The sequence below is a fragment of the Diadema antillarum genome, unplaced genomic scaffold (genome assembly GCF_040938485.1).
Source record: "Diadema antillarum isolate AM-2024a unplaced genomic scaffold, OU_Dant_1.0 seq00000229_RagTag, whole genome shotgun sequence".
NCBI lineage: Eukaryota > Metazoa > Echinodermata > Echinoidea > Diadematoida > Diadematidae > Diadema > Diadema antillarum.
The window spans coordinates 1,280,030-1,303,672 of record NW_027271279.1 but is presented as its reverse complement, the minus strand read 5'-3'; the positions used below and the strand labels follow the sequence as shown (position 1 = coordinate 1,303,672).

General features: G+C 37.6%; 1 protein-coding gene across 1 annotated transcript; it reads left to right on the top strand.

Annotated features, from left to right (window-relative positions):
- Positions 1-846: 846 nt before the first annotated feature.
- On the top strand, positions 847-10,818 carry LOC139729244 (N-acetylglucosamine-6-phosphate deacetylase-like). Its single transcript, XM_071640174.1, has 9 exons — positions 847-928; positions 1,593-1,879; positions 2,620-2,759; positions 3,896-3,950; positions 4,645-4,854; positions 6,505-6,593; positions 8,198-8,342; positions 9,628-9,757; positions 10,569-10,818. The coding sequence occupies exons 2-9, from the start codon at positions 1,660-1,662 to the stop codon at positions 10,816-10,818; spliced, it is 1,239 nt and encodes a 412-aa protein (XP_071496275.1). The 5' UTR covers positions 847-928; positions 1,593-1,659.
- The last annotated feature ends 12,825 nt before the right edge of the window (positions 10,819-23,643 follow it).

The following is a 23,643-nucleotide window of genomic DNA, read 5'->3' as shown; positions in this document are numbered from 1 at the left end:
ACCAACAATGGCCACAAGAGTGACAGTAGCAGACTACAAAGCAAGGAAACCCCCCTCTTACCGTATTGCACCCTTTCCACCTTTTGACGGACCTGTATTATATACCAGTGACCACGAAATGGTTAGTTTGTTTGTTTGTTTGTTTTATTCCTATTATTTTAAAGAACAAGAACAATGCAAAAACAGACTATCCTACTATTGATACCCCCTAAAAACTTCCCTCCCACCTTACCCCCCTACCCCTACTCCCATCCCCTCTTCAAAAAGAAAACATTAAAAAAAAAACTGTTAAACAATTCCACAAACATAAAACTAAAATACTGAATGACATACACAGTTTGAGTGTGTCGAAAGGCATTTTCTGGTGGATGTGTAATAGGCCAAAACAAAATCTCAAGACCTTTTCCAGTTTTCCCACTTTCCCAAATGCATTGGAAGCGTATTAGGTGTAAAATATTTGCTAATTTTTCCACTAACTTAAAATTGTTCTAAAATCAAATACTCTGTTGGTGGTGTATTATTCTAGTTCATTTTCCTAAAAAAGTAATTTCTTCACCAATTGAAAGTTATACCGGTAACATCATTAACTAATTGAGCGTTTCCTTTGCCTGGTCAATCAATACCAAAAAAAAAAAAAAAAAAAAAAAAAAAATCTCTTCCCAACTCAACTGTAGCAAATTAACATATTAAATGATAATAATAATGATAAAGTACCACACTTTTCCCATAACCTTCCTAGAAAATTCACATTTCCAGACTGCAGCAAAGTTCAGACTGTAACAATCGATTAATCACTGTCCACATTACTATAATCGATTGGTGATAACTCCGCCAGCTCGGCGTAAGCAGCCCACGACCGACGTACTTTGGGGTCGGAATTATCTACTTTTCTTCCCTGGTGATCGATGAAATCCCGTGAAGTCATCAGGTATGATCCATCTTAGTATCCGTGATAGTCACAAGAAATTGCACGACAAATCACAAAGGGAATGGTAGGTTTGCATGGTGTACACTTCTACATGATTATTTTTAAGAGTGCCTGAGAAAAGACCCACCTATTGAAATTCATGTTAGTTGAGGAACTTGCTTTTTTTTTCCTGGTATTTCTTCCTTCGGCATAGACCTTCTGGCATACTACCTTCTAGACAGTAGACCGAAATAAATTTACATGAATTAAAGTTTATGTAGGAATTCTGGATGATTGATGACTTGTTGACAGCCATGTGTACTTCGTGCAGACACAATTTTTTTGTCTGTAACTGATAACTTAAGAATCTATTTTTTTTAATCATTATTATCCGAATTGTAAAGAATAATGTTAGCCCTCTTAATTTTAACGTTCGGGGGTAGGGTTTTAGGAACTGTTGCCGGTATATTATTACTAATAAATGTTAGGCCGTAAGTAGATCTAAGTGTGTGTGTGTGTGTGTGTGTGTGTGTGTGCTGTGCTTATGTGAATGTGCAGTTGCATGTTTTAAAACAAAAATAATAATAAAAAAATATGGTCCTTCCAAAAACTGAATGACAGTCCACATTCCTAATTCATAGAGAACTGTTGAGTATTATTTTTGTTCATTTTTGCTCCATTTCAGTATACAAGTGTATCTGCTTGGGTGTGACTAACTAAGTGGCTTTTGGGAAACATCAGCTGGTATCAAGATGCCTTCAAACGGTAGCGTGTCTTCATCTCCCATCACCCAGTTCAAGAACTGTTACATTCTTCACCAGCGGCAGATCATCAGGGATGACCTCTGGGTCAGGGATGGCAAAATCCTTGATCCCAGGAAGCTCTTTTGGGAGGAAAAAGGGTATGCTGACCGCCAGGTGGACTGCCATAATGCACTCATTGTTCCTGGCTACATTGATGTCCAAATCAATGGTGGGGTGTGGTAGTTATCTCCTAATCAGTATTGAAAACATCCTTTTTCTTTTTTTTTCTTTTTTTTTTCTTTTTTTTTTCTTTTTTTTTTTTTAGAATTGGTATAAATTTGCAAATCTGTCTTGCAAGCTGTATATAAAAAAGTGCTTGACATCATTCATTGCAATATCTCCTAATCCGTAAAACATCCATTTAAAAAAAAGAAGAATTAGTATAAATTTGCAAATTTGTCTTGCAAGCAGTTTTAAAAGTTCTCTACATCATTTATTGCAAATCATGAAAAAGTGACTACAGGAACCACTTGACCATTTAGCTTTAAGGTTTTGCATATCAAGTGCAAAAACATTTCTTTTGTCAGATTTTCCATAATTTATTTTAGTTTTCCCACATCCACTTTAAATACAGCTGTATCCTTTCTTTGTCATCCCATCCTTCAAAATAAGAGTTGGGAAAGGACATTTGCATGATGCCTCGGATGTGAGTTGGGAGTCTACTGTCTGATCTGGATCTTAGCATCCATTTTGATTTGACGAGGGGATCACTTCTCGTCACTTTATAATAGCAGTGTGCGTCAGTCCAACAGGAACCCTTGGGTGAAGTAGTAGGATTTGGGGGATTAGGCAATCTCTATTCATTAAGGATCAGTAGTTTCCATACATTCATGGAAATCATGCAAAGCAACTACAATGGGTGACCAAAGCACAAAAGGGTTGATTTCACATGGCTGCTCTCTCTGGCAGGTGGCTTTGGCTATGACTTCTCCTCAGAACCCAGCCAAGTGAAGGAAGGCCTTCAGAGGGTCGCCGAGGGAATCCTTGCCCATGGAGTGACCTCATTCTGCCCCACTGTTATCACATCAAACCGAGACACCTACAAAGAGGTAGTATGTGTGTACATTGTTATCAATGATTTTCTTCTTTTGCGAGGTTTTTACTTTCGCAAATTTCACAAGTCAGGTGCTATTGGCGAAATTAAAGACACTCGAAAATAATGACTCTGATCCCGATATGAATGTGATGCACACATATACATTTCTCCGTTCAGTACAGCGGTATTCCAAGATCACAAATTTAACCACTCATTAAATCATTTGGAAGCCCCGATTTGCGAAAAATTTAGACTTGCTAAATATATGGCGTATACAGTAATTTGTGATCCTTTTTTGAAAGATGGGTAACAAGACTTTTCAATAAATTATGTGATTTGGGGGATACCAATTCCTTGCAATTTAAGGGATGTTCTGCAAATGAATGTGATATTCTGTCCTCAGGGTAGTGTTTCACATTGAATCTAAGTCGATCGTAAAAGTTAAGATCAAATTGAAATTATGGTATGCCTTTGGTCCCGTAGTTCAGTTTTATCAAGCTCAAATTGTTAACAAAATTTACAGAAAAAATAATCCTTTTTCACCAATTTAATTTTGTATATCAATGGCTACATGTAGAAGTCTCCAAAATGTTTACTTTCATCTGGAAGTTAGAACACCACCGGAGACACACACAGCATGCCATTATTTTAAGTAGATCTTGATCAGAGTAGTTTCTTGTTGAAACACTCCAGGGCAGCCCCAATTTCCTTTTCAAGCAGGTGAAGTGCAAAGTCAGTTCCCCTGTAGCATTCTTGGTGCTTGTTCACAAAGAGTCGTGCAAGAAGGTTCATTTCATTCATCTACTGGCACAACAGAATGAAGTGTTCATAGTGTGCAGACACTGTAGCAAATAGACATTGCTTGCAGAAATGCAGCGGCTGTACTGTATCACACAACATGGAACACATGATCAGTCAAGTGGGAAACGTATTGTTTTTTTTTTTTCCTTCAACAATACCAGAATTTATAGCCTGGTTCATTTATATCAGGTAAACAGTGGAACTCTTGCAGCACATTGGAATGTGTCTGCATAATATTCGTTATTATTTTTCACTTCTCAAACTGTGTGCTCTTGTGATAAGGTGAACATATACATGTACATACTATGTACAATATGTAAAGATTTATATATTCTTTGTTTTCTGCAGATACTTCCCCTCATCCAAAAAACCAAGGGTGGAAAATGTGGTGCCGGTATTTTGGGTAAGCTTTGTTATCTTAATTCTCTCTATTTACATTACATTTCAAACAGAGCCATTATTAGGCATGATATGTACATTATTTTTGTTTTTGTTTTGTTTGTTTTTACACAGGAATAGGTGTAAGAAAGACATATAGAACCATCAGGTCTGTAAGTGTTTCAGATGGAAATAAGTCACAGTATGAGAGAGCAATATTTGTTGTTCAGAAATCATTTTGTGTGGTGTCAGTTTGTTGTCACAGGACTCCATTAAAACTTGCTCAGCAAATCTATGTTTAGATCATACATGTAGTTGTGTCATTCTTACCCAGTCTTTGAAAATGCAGAATGATTGACCTTCATGTGAAGAATGCATCTAGACCCATGGGTCAAATATTATCTTTTTTTTTTCTTTTTTTTTTTTTGTAGACTTGAAGGCTTGCATGCACAAGATGCATAAGTTTGCATCAATAGGTTCCTCGGAGCATCAAACCAGGGCCCTGTTGCATAAAGGGATGCAATCAAACATAAATCAGACATCAGCCAATCAGAATTATAAGTATTCACAGACTTATGTTTGATCTTAACTTTTGTGCAACAGACCACAGGTCTCTTATATTTTAAGCAGGTGTTGGATGATTCATAGAGCTAGTTGCATTACTGTCTTGGCAGTATGGGATATTTTTCATTCTTTCCTCCCAACTATGTTGCTGACAGGTGTCCATCTAGAAGGGCCGTTCATCAGCGTGGAGAAGAGAGGGGCTCATCCAGCCAATCTGATCTGTCCTCTTCATAGAGGCATCCTGGACATGCTGGACGTTTACACCAGCCTGGATGATGTTTCCATAGTGACACTAGCCCTGGAGCTGGACAATGCAGAGCAGACAGTGAGAGACCTGGTGAAGAGGGGAATAACAGTGTCAGTGGGTCAGTGTTGTTCACAGCATATCAGCAAGTTTACAAGAAGCAGCCAAATTGGCAATAGTTGCCAATTTGCCTTTGCAGTTTTGTCGTGGCAGCATGATTTCATAAAGCTTAAAGGGATGATACGGTATTGGTAGAGATGAGAATTCGGCTTTTAACTTTTTGCGAGATACCAAGAAAACACTTATGAAATAGTACAGAGTATATCATTTTAAGAGGAATTCAAAGTTTATTTGATGGAAATCAGGTTTGGAATGACTGAAACATCCAAAAACAAAGTGAAACAAAGCGATTGTAATAAAAGGTGGGTCCCACACTTTATTAGAATCACTCTGTTTTGGATATCTCAGCCATTTCAAAACCAATTTTCATCAAATAAACCTTGAATTCCTCATGGAATTACATGCTCTTTCATATGTTATAAGAGGTTTCTCATTATCTCACCAAAAAATGTTAGAAACCTGAAATTAGGTCTCAACCAAAAGTATACGATCCCTTTAATTCAGTCTTCAGCAATTTCAGCTTGAGTCTTTGCTTGTTTATGCCATCAAAAATATTGATTCTACTTCAGTTTGCTTCCACTCTTTGAGTGCGCTAGCTTCAAGCTTTGTCATCACCACTCAGTTATCCATCCAAACTTGACCTGGTATAGTTGTCAAGTTCGCAAGCCCATTTGGTTGTAGCAATGAGTCTTAGGGTGCGTTCGAGCGCTCTCCTAAAGCGAACTGTACCGTACCGTACCCGCGCCAGACGAGCGCTCGAATGCTCCTAATGTGTACCGTACCATACTGTACAGAGCTAAAAGTGGACCACTTCCCGATGTGCTCCAAAAGCGTACCAAAAGCGTACCAAAAGTTTGCTGTAAAGCATGCGCGAATCATGCGCATACGTCACAATGCAAAGACATCATTCTCTTTGTTTGGGACAGGTGCAAGTAGTTCAAGCATCAGGTAGATGACATTCTTCCTACAAAATGTGTGACCTTTTCTAAAAATAACTTGTGAGGTACACTTTCTCGACAGAGCGCTCGAACGCTCCAAAACTGGCACAGTTCGGTACGGTACGTTTTGGTTCAGTTCACTTTGGTTCGCTTTAGAGCGCTCGAACGCACCCTAAGTCCAACAGCAAGGCCGTGATGATACAATTAGTGTTACATTGTAGAGGGACTAGGTAATCTCTGTTCACTGATTATCAGTTTTCCAGACATCTGTGTCAATTGGCAAAGAAAGAATTCCAGTGTGCGTGCCAATCTGTGAACCTAGCATGGTAAGGGCTAATAATGACAATAGAAGTAAAGAGAGTTATGAAACTTGATCTTTGTTTGAATGAACATATTACTTCAGATCCCTTTGATGAGGTTAACTGTATATCTGTAAAATATTTTGCTCATATTCGACATTGATGACCAGGGGGCGTTTCATCAACGAGTTCGTCGGAGGTTTTCACCGATGAATTTGCAATCAGCCAATCAGACGCAAGGATTTACACTGACAACTATTAAAAGCTAATGAAATCCTTGCGTCTGATTGGCTGATAGCAAATTTGTCGGTGAAAACTCCGACGAACTCGTTGATGAAACGCCCCCCAGCTCAGCTGCCCTCCTCAATGATTTTATTGGTACTTGTTTTTATGGTAAATGTTTCATTATCACAGGCCACTCCACAGCAAACCTTGCAACAGCGGAAAAGAGTGTGCACGCTGGAGCTTCCTTCATCACTCACCTCTTCAATGCCATGCTGCCAGTATGTGGGGATTCCCCCAAAATTCAAATCAGTGATGAAATTTACAGTCACATACATGTATACTTGATAGTTACCACTAGTATGACTACTCTCAAAATATCTTCTCTTCTTCTTCTTTTTTCTGCTGCGAAACCTGAGGTGTTGACCCGATTTACATTGTTTACTCTGTTTTGTCAGCTTTTGAAATGGTTCTCTATTAATGTGTTCGTCATCAAATCATATCCTTGTTTTCGTACTAATTGTAGTCATGCATTTGATTATTAATCTGGGCTTAATGTAAAGTATGTCAGCTCAGTGCCAGCCACTGTTCATCTAAAAGGGGAAGGGAGCAGACACTTAAAGGGATCATATAGTTTTGGTTGAGACTTAATGTCAGGTTTTTATCATTTTTGGTGACATAGTGAGAAACCTCTTATGAAATATGAAAGAGCATGTAATTCCTTGAGGATTTCAACGTTTATTTGATGAAAATTGATTTTGAAATGGCTGAGATATCCAAAACAGAGTGATCCTCATAGAAGTGTGGGACCCACATTTTATTACGATCGTTTTGTTTTACTTTGTTTTTGGGTGTTTCAGCTATTCCAAACCCGATTTTCATCAAATAAGCTTTGAATTCCTCTTAAAATGGTATGCTCTGTACTATTTCATAAGTGTTTTCTTGGTATCTCGCAAAAAAGTTATAGCCCAATTTTCATCTCCACCAATACTGTACCATCCCTTTAAACAAACAAACCCACAAAACTGTTAAGTCACAAAGTGCTGAAACCAGAAGAATAAAACCACAAGACACCAACAGATCTGATTAAAGTACAATATTATGCATACATGTACAAACCAAACAAAAGACTCTGTAATGTAACCACAATAGGGAAGGGCACTGACACTTTTGAGCGACACCTGGAACGATGCACCACACGGATTGGATATGATTTTTGGAACATCATGGTTTTGTGATCCCATTGATGTATACCCAGCATTAACAGTCCTAAGTGCTGCTCAATGCTGAATGCATCAATACAGGTGCACAGATTTGCGCTGAGATGTCTTCATTTCTCATGAATTGAGTTGCAGTGTGTAAGTGTGCATTTCATTATTAGCCAATAAGCCAGTTCGTAATTAGCTCATGGGCACGTTGGTACAAATGACCTTTCTTTTTTCTCAATTGGTTAGGCACTTTAATCGTTTTCAAAGAGACATTGGTACCGGGATGCTTACCAGACGTAACAATTTATTCATGGAATTCGTGTTCAAATAATAAATGAACTTGCATAGACCAGGTGACCAGAATGGTCCGTCAATCAGCCATCGGGGAAGCATCCATTTCATTGTTTTGCTTTGAATGCATTAAATAAAAAAATGTTTTTCTTCAAATTGCCAAATACCATGTTTGCTGTCAGGTGGATGTACTGGCAAGCAACATTTACAAGGATGACATGAATAATCATTATATGACAGATGCTTATCTCAGTGAATTTAAAAACCAACGTGCCTCTTGGTACAAATGACCTTTTTCTGCCCATGCGCAAAGTGGAACTACGAACTGGCTTATAGCAATGACAAACTTCTGATTTTGTTTTCGTTTTTTTCTTTTGATTGCTTAGTTCCATCACAGGGATCCAGGAATTGTTGGTCTATTAGCAAGTAATGCTGTGCCAGCTAATCGGTGTGTGTACTATGGTGTCATAGCGGATGGAATACATACCCACCCTGCTGCACTGAGAATAGCACAAAAGACTCATCCAGATGGTGAGTAATAAGAGAAATTCATGCACTTGTGTGTGTGTGTGTGTGTGTGTGTGTGTCTGCATGTTTTTGAAAGAGTGATATTTTTTTGTTGTCTTTTCCTTTCTAAAGGCAGAATTTTAAGCATTCAGTGATTTGAACATGATATTCAGAATTATTGTTAAATTGAATCTTGTTTGATTGTTTTTTTCTTTTTTTGTGTTCAGCCGAATTTCTTGTGCATGTGATTTCATGCGATGAGGGTTTCTACATACATACTTTGATCAATATCTTCAGAAATTTTCATGAGTTGTGACTATCTCCTCACTGCAATGTTCACCATGGGCAGGAACTAATTGAACAATAACCTGTGAAAGTTTTTCTACATGGTGGAAAATTACAGAATGCTGTAGGTGTCAAAGTATTATCAAATTTTGCTGAGTGTTTGTCTCCTCCTGAAAGGATTAAAAAAAAGAGTTATCACCTCTCTAATTGGCCTCTCCTGTCTTCATAATGCATGTGAAATCCAAACAGTTGTTCGTGTTTAGTCCAGTGCAAAGCCTTAAAGGATTTCAGAATATCATAGTGTGCCTAGTGATTGAACATGTATTCAAACTATGTGCACAGGCAAGCATTGTTTGAATGTACATGTATTACAAGCAGTTGGACAGCAGTTTTCATGCTCTCTTTCCCCTCCCCTTCCCCCTTCCTTCCCTCTCCCCCCCCCCCCCCCCCCCCCATGAAAAAAACATTTAAAAAAAAAACATTCGTAGGGTACTGGGTTTTATTGATTTCATGTTGTCGGTGTAAACACTCATGTGATACTTCAAAACAACTCAATAAGGTTTCATAAGTTGTAAAGTTAAACTGTCTCATCTTCCCCTGACATGGAAAAAAAAAGCTCTGATAATTTCTTATATTCATAACTTGCCAGCATTTGCTGTGAAGCTATGCTGTCAGATGTTGCTTATCTTTAAAAAATGACCTCTAACTGTAAGTGTTCTGATGTACTGGTTGCCGATGTAATATCTGTAGCTCGGCTATGTATTAGTAAACAGAGATTCAATTTATATGGAGCCAGTCTGAAGGATAAAATCTTGTGAAGAATGCATTTGGTGGAAATTAAAAGGTAGTAGAGCTTTATCCAACACTCAGGTAATTATCCTATTGTCAATGGTGTATCATAATGGCTTTCAAATGATTCATTTCCCAATAATAAATTATGACATTGTTATTGTCATGTGATTGTAACTGGCCTTCATTCTGAATCATATTTATCCTTGAACTCATTGTTTCCTGATGATGCCAGGTGTTGTCTTGGTAACGGATGCCATATCAGCCATGGGACTGCATCCTGGTCACCACCAGCTGGGCAGCCAACCAGTGGAAGTCACGGAGAAGGCAGCGTACATTGCTGGAACAAACACCCTCAGCGGCAGGTGAGTTTCTGCAATGCTGCCCTCTTTGGTTGAAATCAGCAATCTGGTTATCTTGAAGTTTTACAGCTTGACTCTTAACCCATTGAGGACGGACTGATTTTGCTACAACACGCATTTGCCATAGACCCCTGCCCGAGTATACTTGGGACTCATCCTCAATGGGTTAACAGATTAGGAAATGTCCTGAAGCCATGGAAGGATATCATAAGCCTCTTTCAGTACAAATCCTATGTTGTCGTATGTTTTTCTCCTTACTTTGTGGGGTTTTTTAAATAGGGAGATGTGAATGCTTCACTATTAGTTTTTTTTTTTTCTTTTACCGTGTATTATTACTGGATTGTGATACTGTAGGGCATTTACAGACCTTTCATAATCAATTCATAGCAAGCCAAACTTTATTTGTGATTGAAAAAATGAAATTTGTCAGGTGTGATGGTGATAAATAAAATCGATGAAGTTTAAAGTGAATGAACAGCACCTGATAATAACATGGAATTTTTCCTTCTGAGAGAGTACAAATTTTAATAACCAGATACATGTATTATTTTCTGAAGGTTTGATGTTGATGCTAATGATTTCATTTAGTTGCTCAATAATGTGATTGTCTTGCGTTACATTCATTTGCTGATTTGATAACATGAATTAAAAACCATTATTATCATTGTGCAAGCTGCAGTAAGGTGGTTTTGCTACAAAATCGGACCAGGTGTTCATAAATGATGAAGCTGAACTCAATTCAATAATTGTGTCAAAAGACAATTGACATTTTTGGAATAACACCGCAATGCCTAAATTCACATTGTCCTTGCAGCATTGCAACGATGTCATCTTGCGTGCGATTCTTAAAGACCGCCACTCGGTGCAGCACTGTGGCAGCAATAGAAGCTGCAACTCTCCACCCGGCACTGCTCCTAGGTATCACCGACCAGAAGGGGACACTGGACTACGGGTCGGACGCAGACCTCCTGTTTCTGGATGATGACTTGAATGTCAAACGGACCTATATCGGAGGACAGTTGGTTTGGGATTGCAAGTCCGGCCTGATGAACAAACCAGGCTAACATTAACCCCCTTCCGTATCAATATGGAGTCCCGTCAGTCATTGACATTAGAAAAGACAGTGCTCTATGACCAATATGCTCAATATATACATTATGTAATAAGAACCGTCTGATGTAACAGACACTTCTTGGGTGAGAGTCCACCGACATATCTTTTATTTTTGTGGAGTTACAATATATTATATTTTTTGACATTTGTAGCTTCAGCAAACTTTGTTTGTTAGAGCATTTTATAGGGACTAAGTTATGCATTGCAAGAGCTTGTCAAAATGAGAGCATGGTGGTAGTACTATTTGTTCGATACATTGTGTATTACCTTCTGATGTTGTTATATTCTTGCCAGTACTACAGTATGTATGCATTCATTTTCTTCAAAGTAAACAGGAACCTCGTTAGCTGCTAGGAACCACTGGTATTTCTTCATTATATCTGATCTTGTTTTATCAGGGATATGAAACAAGAATGTAAAAGGAATGGGACGTGCAAAATTGCCTGCTATATCCAACCTCCTTTAACGAGGTTCCCCTGTATTACATCATTACATCCTTGTGCAGCTTTCTGTTATTTTTGCTGGAGTTCTTCGTGTATGATAGATTATCCCTGAAATGTGGACATAATAATATTATACACAAACTTCTTTCTGTCTTCAAGACTTATTTTTCACACATTGTTGAGTTCAGGTATATTTTGTTTGTTTTGCTTTCATGGAGATGGCATTAGTAAACTTTGATAGACACGTATACCACCTGTGCTGTCAAGTCTTTCCATGTCCTTTCTTTTTGTTTGTCTGTCTTCAGTTCTCTCCTTTGAAATATTGATAGACAGAATAAACTTGCTCCACTAAAGGACACTCATGAGTCTTAAAAGTGACAGTCAATTCAAGCAAAACATGTAGCATGACATGTAGTTTCTATAACAACCTGCACCTTACTTCAGGTGTCAATGAGCACATTATCTGGCATGCTGTGGGAACCAATCGTGGCAGACGTCCTGAGCCTATCTGTCAGGGAATAGATGCCAATTAGTCACCCTAATTCCTGGTGTGCTACATGTATTAAACTCAGCCTTTAGTTAGGACTTTGTCATTGTGATAGTTTGATGGGTTGTCACATTCTTATTCAGGTGAATACTGGACTAATGACATTAAACTTTACAGCAAGTAACAGAAAGGTGCATGAGCACAGAATGTGTTTAAGCCCTTTTTGTGCCAAGGCACTTCATAGTTTAATGTACTTGCTAAGATTTTTTTTTTTTTTTTTTCTCCTCAGCATTCAGTTATCAATTCAAGCTTGACCTAATTGTGACGTCAACAAGCCCACTCAGTTGTAGCAATGTGCCTTAGTTCAACAAGAAGGCCACAGTGACCTATTTCTTAAGTTGTCTCTATTCTTTAACAGATAGTTTCCAGACATCCTAGCCAATAAGCCAGTTCAGAGATAGCTCATGTGCTCATGGGTACAAATGACCTTTCTTTTTTCTCAGTTGGTTAGGCACTTTACTTGATTCAAATCGACATGATTTTTCAGCTTTGCTCAACATAGCAATTCATGGAATTCGTATTCAAACAAAGAATGGACCTGCATCGACCAGGTGACCAGAATGGTTTGTCGATCAATACTCAGGGGAGCAGTCATTTCATTGTTTTATATTAAGTGCATTAACAAACTTTTTCTTTTAACATTGCCAAATACCAGGCTTGCCGTCAGTTGGATGTACTGGCAAGCACCATCCATAGGGATTACATGAATAATTATAACATCACAGATGCTTATCTCAGTGAATATAAAAACCAACCTGTCTCTCAGTACAAAATGACCTTTTTCTGCTCATACCCAGACTGGAACCCCGAACTTGCTTATAGGTGAAAAAGGCACTCCGTCACTTGTGTCAATTGGCAAACAATTCACAATAAGGGTCAATAGAAATATACTGTAAAGCATGCTATGCCAGAGAACAAATAAAAGTGCAATATAAAGCCCTCTGCAGTGGACCTCAGACAGTGTAGTGTCAGCATGCTTGTATAAAGATGTTTTTGTAATATTTTTACGTTACGTTTTTTAAAGGAGATTTCCCTGTGTTCTGGAACATGCATTCATGTTTTTGCATTAAACAAGAAAATTGGGAACACTCATCTTCTAGTAAGTGTAGAATTCAGCAATTGATGGTCTGTAAAGCATACCATGCAGCACAAAAGTAATGACTAAAGATAACCTTTTCTTGACTACTCAAGTCCCGAGTATGCTCCGGTAGGTGTCTATGGGAATACATGTTATAACAAAATCAGCTCATCAACAGGTTGATACAGCTGTACACAGTTTATGCTAGCAGCACAATTGCAAAATCAGTATGTTTGTATATAAAACGCATTTGTTTTGTGTTAATTAGGGCTTGTTTTATTATTCCTGAAGTCAAAGACTGCTTCCATCTGGCAATTTTTTACTGAACTGTCAAGGAGACAGATCAAAATAATGAAATGAATGCACACAGAAAAATACATTTGAATAGATCACACATAAAATAGTCGTTGAAATGTAATACAAACATGACACTTCATCAGACCAAACAAAAACAAAAATGATGAATATTCATTGTCACAGAGTCGACTGGAATGATGTTAACACACTTTTCTGTTTGCATGAAAACACAGTGACGGGACATGCTTTAACCGTCTAAAATTTTGTTTCAAGGCATTTTAGTTTGACCAAAAAAGCAAAAAGATCGAGGCCGGTACTAGTTATTCTTCAATACCATGAATATAAAATGCAGGTTTGTTAAATTAATGAAGTAAGTTATAACGCAAAATTTGACTTTTCTTAGCTTTTCTGTTTCTCACTTTCTATACCTTTTATCAGTCATTCAGTTTTCTAGAAAGTAAGCGAAAATGTTTCCTCGCCTAGTTTATAGCTGTATCATAGATCATGCTAGGAAAGATAGAATTTGAAAGGTGAAACTTGTGAAATGACTTTGAAATAAAAACAAAACAAAACAAAACAAAACAAAACACGCCCAATTGAAAATCTAGATACATGATTTCCCGTTGGCCCTTGATTTGAAACAACTAACCATAATTGAAAAGCTCAAAGATATTAGTCATTTTATGTGGGCTTTTACTAAAGGGGTATACTACATGTATGTATTTTGTTGTTTTTCTAATAAACATACCCTCGTCATCCATAACGGATCCATATACAAGTACAATAGCAATAAGGCGGAACACACCTCAGAGTAATAATAGCATTACGTCATGAAACTATGCGTGGGCTTTAATACCACGTAATGTTAATGACACATTTTGATTGTGAGCTGAAACAAAAGGCATTACCACGAATGGAACCCTGCTGAGTAGGGAGATTATGAAATACATGGACTAGGCAGTGTCAAAGACACTACACACAAATTTCAAGGACCTCTTGCATCGAGTGGGCCTGCATGTATGTAGTCGTTTGAAATCTTGTTGTTATCACTATGTACGTGTAAACACTACTTGTATTATACACTGCTTCCCATCCATGTCTTCAACGAAGTGAGAAAGGGAATCAATTTCACGGTTGTAAACTCAGACGCAATAAAGTGCTCGTGGAGTGTGAAAATCACATCGACAGTGAGGAAAAGAGAGGGAGAGAGATCGAGAGAGGGAGAGATTAAAACGCATGACGGAAAGACATTAATCACGACTTTGAAAAATAGACAAGCACTCAGAGAACTTCCTCCGCACAATGTGACCCTATTCCCCAGTGGTGAAGAATCCTTTTAAAAAATCCCGGATCTAGATGGTGATCTGGAGCACTACAAAATATTGATTATCTCTTCCTTGTGTCATAACATGTATCAACTTTTCATGAAATCCTTATCGCAGTCCAACCATAAATATTTGATTTGTTTAGCAAAACGAACCAACGTCTGCAAAATCAACCTTTTTGACGAAGGTAATGATGAGTCTCGGACAGAATTAGGCCTCAAAGCAGTGAAATCTCGTTAATTTTTATGCCTCCGCAACGAAGTGGCCGGAGGCATTATGTTTTCGGGTCGTCCGTCCGTCCGTCTGTACGTCCGTCCGTCCCGTTTTGTTTTTGTCGATATCTCAAGAACCGTCAGGTGGTTTTACATCAAACTTGGTATGAGGGTATATCCTTGGGGGATAATACTTTGTGTGGATTTTAGGGTCACAGGGTCAAAGGTCAAAGGTCACAGGTTATTTTGTGAAAAAAAAATGAAATTTCATGTTTTTCTCCATATCTCGCAAATGGTTCAAGGTATCTTCATGGAATTTAGTATATATGCTTGTACCGATGGGCAGTGATTATCTAGGGAAGTTGGGGGGTCATGGGTCAAAAGGTCAGGGGTCAAAGGTCAAGGTCAACTCCTCAAAATATCACTACTTTCCTTACATTTATGCAATGAATGAAGGTTTTTTTTTAAACTTGATGTATACATGTATTACTCAATATATATTCTGTGGGAAGTTTCTTGCCAAAAGGTCAAAGGTCAAAGGTCAAGTGAAAGTGCTGAATTGCACTTTTTCCTCCATATCTCAAAAGTAACTCAAGGTATCATCATGAAACTTACATATTTATGCATGTTCAACCTAACAGTGATTCTCTTTGGAACTGTGAGGTCAAAGGTCAAAGGCCAGGTTTAGATAATGCTATTTTCCCATTTGATACTGAAATTATACTTTTTCTCAATACCTTGAAAAAATACTCTATGCATAAACTTATAAAAGGGTCAAAAGTCAAGTAAAAATCATCAGTTCCCCAAATACCTGCACTCTGACATTTTAATCATTCATCCAATTGAACCTAGTTCTACGAAAGTGAACATTCAGCACATTTGTGTCAAACCTGTCATTTTAATATTTTGCCAATTGTTTGAAACTGTCATCACACATTGTCAAGACATTGTACTATAGCCCTATTAGGAGAACCATGCATTATGGAGGAGGCATATCAGTCGCCGTAGCGATATATCTAGTTTCTGATATTACGGTAATTCAAATCATTTTCTTTTGTATCGGTATGTATTATCACTTTGCACCATTCTTTTGCTAAAACTCCGATGACGTCAACATTTTCACTCCCTGTGAGCACTCCAGTACTCTTCCCTCCATCTTATTTTCGCCGCACCTGTTTTGATCTTTTTAATTCTTCCTCCGATATTCCCTCTTCGCGCTCGAATATCCTTTTTTTTTCTTTTTTTTCTTTTTTTTCTTTTTTTTTCTTTTTTTTTTTTTTTGGTCACACAACTTCATTGCAAGCACTTGAAGTGGAGCTCTCCATGTTACGCAGGACCCCCAGTAGAAACATTCGGCGTAGATCTCTCTTTTGTAATGGATATCGCGCCAAAAATCGATCGACAGTTTCGAGGCTTCGATCACGGCTTACCTCTCGTCTGTTTCGGCTGATATCCCGCGAGAGCTCATCCAGTTTAAAGAATGCAAGGGAGAAATAGGAGTAGGAGATCAACAGGGAGAGATCGAGAAGATAAAATCACAACAACGCAGTAAAACAGCTGCCAAACAATGGTATTACACGTTTTGAAGTGATAAACAAAAACACCACATACCAGTAGTGATGTTATGAGAATCAACAATTCTACGTGTAATCATAATGATAAGACTCATAACCTAACGATGCAAATGACGTATTGATAAAGACATTGATAATGATCATAGCAATCAAATAATGGTAATAGGCCTAGCAGTAATTATTGTTACAATTATGGATCATAATGCGATCTTATCAACCCTGGAAGATATATCTGTTGTAAGCAGTATCATAATGGGAACATATGAATTGCCTATTTCATGAAGCTGTATGTCAATATTTGATGATGCAGTAATTGCGAAGACAGGATAGTTGGCAATGGTTCGAATGACCGCAAATATTTAAAACTGCCGAGACGAAATGTCGTAAAGCTAGATATCCAGATACTTTGAATTATCCAACATTTTATGTTAACAAGCTCCTTGAATATTTAGAAAAACAAATCAGTGTTCTTTCGCAGCAACGTGAGGAAATTTAGGTGCTGTCCATGACATTGCTCACAGCAACATTGTGTCTCTTGTTATTTTTCTCACTTGACATTACGATCTGCTCATGCACAGAATGTACTTTCGAACTGGCTCGTGGCTCAAAATGACCTGGGATTACTCTCAGTCTCATAAAATAGGACATTGGTTGGGTCAGCAAACAGGTATAAAATTTACCTTGTGCATAGAAGTTTTAGTAAATTTAGCCTAGGAATAAAACTGAAAAAGTCATGGCCATAAGGACAACAGATGCAGAAAGGATACGAAATTCTTCAAATTCGAGGGGATGTCTGAACGACTGGAAGTTGCGCCTGGCAGCGTCCTTTGCCAGTGGACGTAATAAAAATGAAATACAGGTAGCCTTAGTGGTAATATGTGATCATTGGTGTCAATAATGTTCAAAAGCAGTCATCTTATTATTGTAAATAAACTATTGTGTATAGATCAGAGCCACGAATTCCTTACGAAATGGCTTTTTAAGAGACGAGACATAAACAATTTATCAGATTGTATGTATGTGACATACTGACTAAAAAAAAAAAGACATCTACACAAATTTGTATTTAAGGTGGATTAATGACAACTCATTACTGTAGCTACAGTTAATCCATTTTGAGAACGGAGAAAACGTTCGTTGCAGTAGCTTATGCAGCAACGTTTAATTGAGTGGGAGAGAGAGAAAGATAAGGAGAGTACGTGTCCATAAGGCCGTGATCCTTATGTAAATGCGGAGAGATGGGAGGGAGCGTTTTCTGTTACCTTGGCGACGGCAGTGGCCTATTATCATGAAACGTGTTCATCCCAACGATACCGATTGGTGACTGCAAGGCAGCCGATAATGGTATCGCCATGGAGAAAGTGGAATCGAAGGCCGCTGAGAGGCGCTTCTAGCCGCCACACGGTGTCGTCTGAAACGAGGATGCGGTCCGGTAGGTTTACCGTGAAAGCCTGCAGGCACTTTGCAGCAGGTGTAAGATGGCAGAATGATATTTTCCCATCCGCCCACGAGCTTCATTTGTTGTTTTGTTAGGATTTTTTCTGCTACCAGTGACCATGAACACGAGGCAGTTGACCGCGTGTCTCTCGTGTGAATGTTCGTGACGTGTGTAGGTGTTTGTGTGTGTGTGTGTGCGCGTGTGTTTTCTGTGTGTTTATTCTGTCTTCTAGTCCCATCGTCTGTTGTTCTATGGCTTTAGGTGAATGAAATTTTTTTTTCGCTTTTGTTACACGTTTCGTGAAACGGAAGTCACCTGAAACGAGCATCATGAACAAGCAACCCAACATTAGAGATCTCTTCCTGTATTATACAGAAACAAGTTGTTTATTCTTATAATCTTATGTTTGCTTAAAAAAAATCACCCCTACTCTCAAAGACAATCGTTTTCCAAATATAAAATCTTACCGAAGAATACCAGGCATGCTTCATCACTAAAACAGTTCTGTTTAGTACAATTCTGGAGAGCATGCACTTCCTTCATTCTGCTCAAGAATAATGATAGTTCGTAGGATTTTTTTTTCTCTTAGAGGAGGGAGGTATCATGATAGCGTGGCGTATCAGGAACCAGAAATATTGAATTATTTATACACACGTTTTGCAGTCATGTATTCTTCAGAACTACTGTTTCATTCTACATGTTATGTATGTTACACTCATGTTCTATGATTGTTTTTGTTGATATTATGCTGTTTTGATGTTTATGCGAATACATGTGTGTATTGTCCAATATATGCAGGACTTTTACAGTGTGCAACAAACTGATGGAGCCACCCAGTAAAAACATGACTAATGAATAAATAGATATAACATTTTTCCCTATTGTCAAGGAGACTGGCGAATCGATTACAACAGCTACTCAAAAGGAAAAGTTGCCATATGAATGAGTGCGTCATCTACCTCCTCCCCCTCTATGATTCTTCTAAGCATATAGGTGTTGTCGTGGTAATGTATACAGTCACCCTGTTTTTGTTAGTCTGTTTGTTCGTATGATAATCACCATTTCCTAAAATGAACACTAATTCATATCAATTCAATTCAATTCAAGTCAATTCAGTTCAATTCAATCCAATTCAATTCAATTCAATTCAATTCAATTCAGTTCAAAGGAATTCATGAAGAGTTTTCTGCATTGAATGAATTACAAATGAAATACAGTAATTTCTTTTTATTTTCAAGACAGTAAATCACACAGTGTGTACACCCAAACATAACTGAGATAAACGTGCGCAGATAAATTGAAGAAAAGTGTAAGAAAACACGTCAAACGGGAACCATTCGGGATATAGTGAATCAAATGATCTGACTGAATTATGGCGCATGTATTGGGAGTGTGAATACTGAAGACTGTCGTCAAATAAGCATATAGCTTGAAGACACGACAGCCTTAAAAGAACGGAAAAAAAGAAGAAAATGGGCAAAACATACATCATGTAGACTTATCGAAAACAAAAGAAAAGAAAAAAAACAGAGTCATTCTGGCATCACATTGCGACAACAAAAATTGAATAGACAATTATGTACAGAGAATGAGGTGAGTGCTGGTGAGTGCTGATATACATTACATAATAATACATAATGATTATATTAACGTGTCTAATCCAATCATATCCAGATCTTTGAAACGAGCGCATGTTATTCATTTAAAAAGAAATGCATTCGAGTTAGACATTTTTGTAGTCCTTAGGAAAAGTAGATTGTATGCGGGCGATAATGCTATAGTTCTCCGGAGCTAATTATGAGAAAGCTATGTGAGTGCTGGTCCTAGTAAGACCTAATTGTTCTGAACACGGATTGTGTGCAGTATCAACGTTGTTTATGCACGTTAATGGCTTAAATGCAGTCCCTGAAAATGAACAAATAGTGCCTCGAGTATAGGTTACTATTCAAGTCGCATTAATTTGATTAGTTTCCACCATTTATAGCAATTTGTTAATCAAGAGTTACGTCTTTATGATGCTGTGTCGTGTTGCGTAATTTTGTAATCAGTTGTACCAAATGGAATGTTGACATGACTGCCATCAACGGACAGTGAAACGTGTGCCAATATCTATTTAGTGCGATTAGAAAGATCTTAAATTCCATGAGAGAACATTATTTTGCTCACAATTTCGTGGGATGTAGCCCTATGGGTAAATGAGGTATATAGATGTCATTGTTCACCAACTGCTGCAAACATAACCATTTGACATGTTTATACTATCTTTGGTGTTATGAAACAGCTAATTGAACAAGAGAGGAACAAATGAGGGTCCCTGGGTAGACAAGACACCAAGAAAGAGAGGGAGAGAGATTATAGAAAGAAAGGAACATAATTAGACGAAGAAGAAACAAGAGAAGAAAGAGTGAAGAAGAGGGAGAAGAGGAAGACGAGAATGAGGTGGAACAAAAGGGAAAAGAGAAGATGGAAAAGGGTGTAAAATAATAACAAGCATCAACAGCAAAGACAGATGAAGAATGTGAACTCATCGACAAGTGGAGTGAATGCTCTTTCGGCACTGTCGGTATCATGTAATCAAGATAATAAGCCCATTGAGTTCCCTGCGTATCGCAGCAAGACGTTGTGCTTGCTTGCAAAGCAAAATGATACAAGGGAAAACGAAAAAAAAAATCTAAACAAACAACACAAAACAAAACAAAACAAAAGAGATTGAAATAAACAATCTCGCATCACATCTTCTTATATAATCCGTCTTAACAAACATGATATTGTGCGAATTATTTTGGGAATGTAGAATTCCCAAAAGCATATGTTGAATTCTGCATCGATATAAGTCCTGAAGTAGAAAGAAGCAGTGATTCATATTATTTATTTTCCCCTCATCTCCTAATATAATCTTAGACATTTTCAGTCTTCGTGACAAGAAACTACTCGGTTTCATTATGTAAGTGATTTACTCTATATTGTCAGTGCATGACTGTAGAAAATCACATAGTGGTAATATTCAATTCTCATGACAAATCCAACCAGAATCTCTAATGAAACATAAAAAAGAACTTTTCATAACTACTGGAGGCAGATATAAACGCATACACGGCCGACGGCATGGTTTTGTTCCACAAATGCTCATTCTATCTCTTTGCAAGCGACATAACACTTGGTTTCGTCAAAAACCTGTTCGTTGGTATTGCTCGAAATCAGCATGCTTCCGCACGGAGTAAGACCGGTGTACCGCTCTGTAAACTCGTGATTCTGCATGTATTTTGTCATCATTAATTCATGTTTGACCACTGAAAGCATCCATATCCGTGTTGGTCAAATCTTGTCGAGTTGGGATCTTATGTGCATTGCATGTTATAGTGGAGCACTGGATGGCATGCAAGCCTTTGAATTGCATTTTCTTTTAATGCGCCACAGCACTTTTCACGCAAAGCCGTCACGTTTCGGAAACGGGACGATCTCGGCGCCGTTCTGCCTTCTTCAAACATTAATTTTTGCAGATCTTACTTTGCGTACAGCAACGTTTTGCGACATAGCAATAATTGCGTTTCAGCCTCTGCTTGAACTAAGGCGCCAGAATGGTGTCATCTTTCGTTCAACTAATGTCTTGTGTTTAACTAGAGAAAACGACAGCATATGATGTAATTGTCTTTTTCTTTTTCTTTTCTCTCTTTTTTTTTTTTTTTGGGGGGGGGGGGGGTCATCAGTCATCAACCTTCTCTCAGTTATCAAACACGTCAAAACTGAACTCAAATCTGTTTCCATGGCATCAGTGGTGGCGTTTGACATGATGTTGATAACAGTCTAGACGAATAAACTCTCGCCCATTACCTTTGTTGGTTTTTTTCCTGTACGTTCTTGTTACTAATGGTTTTTTTTTCCTTTTTGTCTGTGTGTTTATGTACCTGTGTGTGAAAGAAAAAGAGAGAGGGAGAGAGTGTGCATCGTGTGTGTGCGTGTGTGCGTGTGTGTGTGTGTGTGTGTGTGTTTGCGTGTGTGTGTGGATATATGTGTGTCTCGAATCATGCGTTTCGCGGATATCTGGTCCCACCATGCATAGAACATTTCAGTTCAGCAATAAAAATGAGAGGGGAGCTGAAATGAACGAAACTGTAATACAAAACACACACACACACATACACAACCTTGTTGATTGAATGATTCTTTATAATTGTCGAAGGTATCATAATTACATCATAATCCTATCATTGTAATCGCAAATTCTGGTATTGCATCACCATCATATTCCTTTCCTTCTTCATTCTTCCTCTTTCCCCCCTTCTCTTTACTTTTCTCTTTTGCTCCCATCATTGCTGTAGTTTACAATGTAATTCTAGTTTTTACCAGTATTTCAGTCTTTGACTAGTAGTTTGATTACCATTGCTGTTGTTACTATCAGTACTATCATTTTCATCCTTATCAAGGACAATGATAATGATAATAATCATTAGCATAATCATCATTTTCATCATCATCATCATAATAATAACAACAACAATAATAATGATAACAATAATAATAATAATGATAATAATAATAATAATAATAATAATAATAATAATAATAGTAATAATAATAATAACAATAATACTGTCATTATTATCACTTATATTATTACGCCGTTAATGATATATTAATCTGCTCTTTAGCTGGATTTCATGACAAACAATACTGTGTTGGCATAGGCGTACATTTCAGTGAGGACCTTTTTGTCTCTTGTTTCGTAACTCTAAAAGCGTGTTAAAGCCCAAGCTGATATCATGTTGCCTTATGAAAATGTTGACTTGAGTGAAAACATGAAAATGTGTGTAATCTAGTTGTTGAAGAACTCTCCATTTTCTTTTTTGTATGCAAACTTTCACTAATTCTTATTTTTCTCAAGAATTAGGGCACGTACATTTTCCCCAGAGGAGGACACTCAGAAAAGCATCAATCTATACCAAAAACAGGTCTGATGAAAAATGCTCTCCGCAAGAAAATGAAAATCTGTTAATTTTTGTGTTCGAGTCGAAAGAAAAATGGGCTTGATTCCTCAATTACAGAGGATTGCCAATTTGTATCATTCCATAAACTTTTAAAATTGTATGGGCAACTTCAAAAAGTCACATAGTATATTACTTCTACAATAGAAAGCTATACGTCTATGCACCAACTCAGGTTATCGAGACCATTCGGATCCTTTATTCGCAGAATTAAAAACTGAAAATTAAATGACATTACTTTTTTGCAAAACTCACTCTTTGTGTTTCGCTTACATAACGGTCAGTTGCCATCTTCTTTCTTCTCACTATTTCAATTAATGGCTCTGAAATCTGTCAGACACACCGGACCCGATGTTTGGAATTCTCTTCCTTCTGAAATTCGAAGTTTAAAGTCATGTACTCTTTTAGGAAAGCTGTAAAAACAATGTTGCTTTCTGGATATCAGTAATTTCATTGTCATTGTTAGTGTATTATACACGAAATTTTCAGAAATATTGACGCATTTAATCTATTACGTTATCATGTAACCGACCATGAACTGTATTAACTGTTCACCTGTACTTCGGTGAGAAAATATTTTGTCATGCCTTGCTGATCAGTGATACAGGTGAACTTACTTTGTGTAGGCCTTTAGTGAGAACAGACAAACCTCTCCTTTACCTTTCTCCTTTGTACTATCCTATCTCTACGCAAGTCATCCCTCCCTCCTATTCTCTTTCCGATGTCTATTATGTACGGGGGCTGCACTTAAATTAAGCCACGCTTATGCTGTAGCCCCACTGTATTATTTATTGTTGTATTACTTATACGTTTTTGATGTACATTGTGTAAAGGCGATGAAGAAAAATATTATGTGAACAATTTATGTTTCTGTATGTAC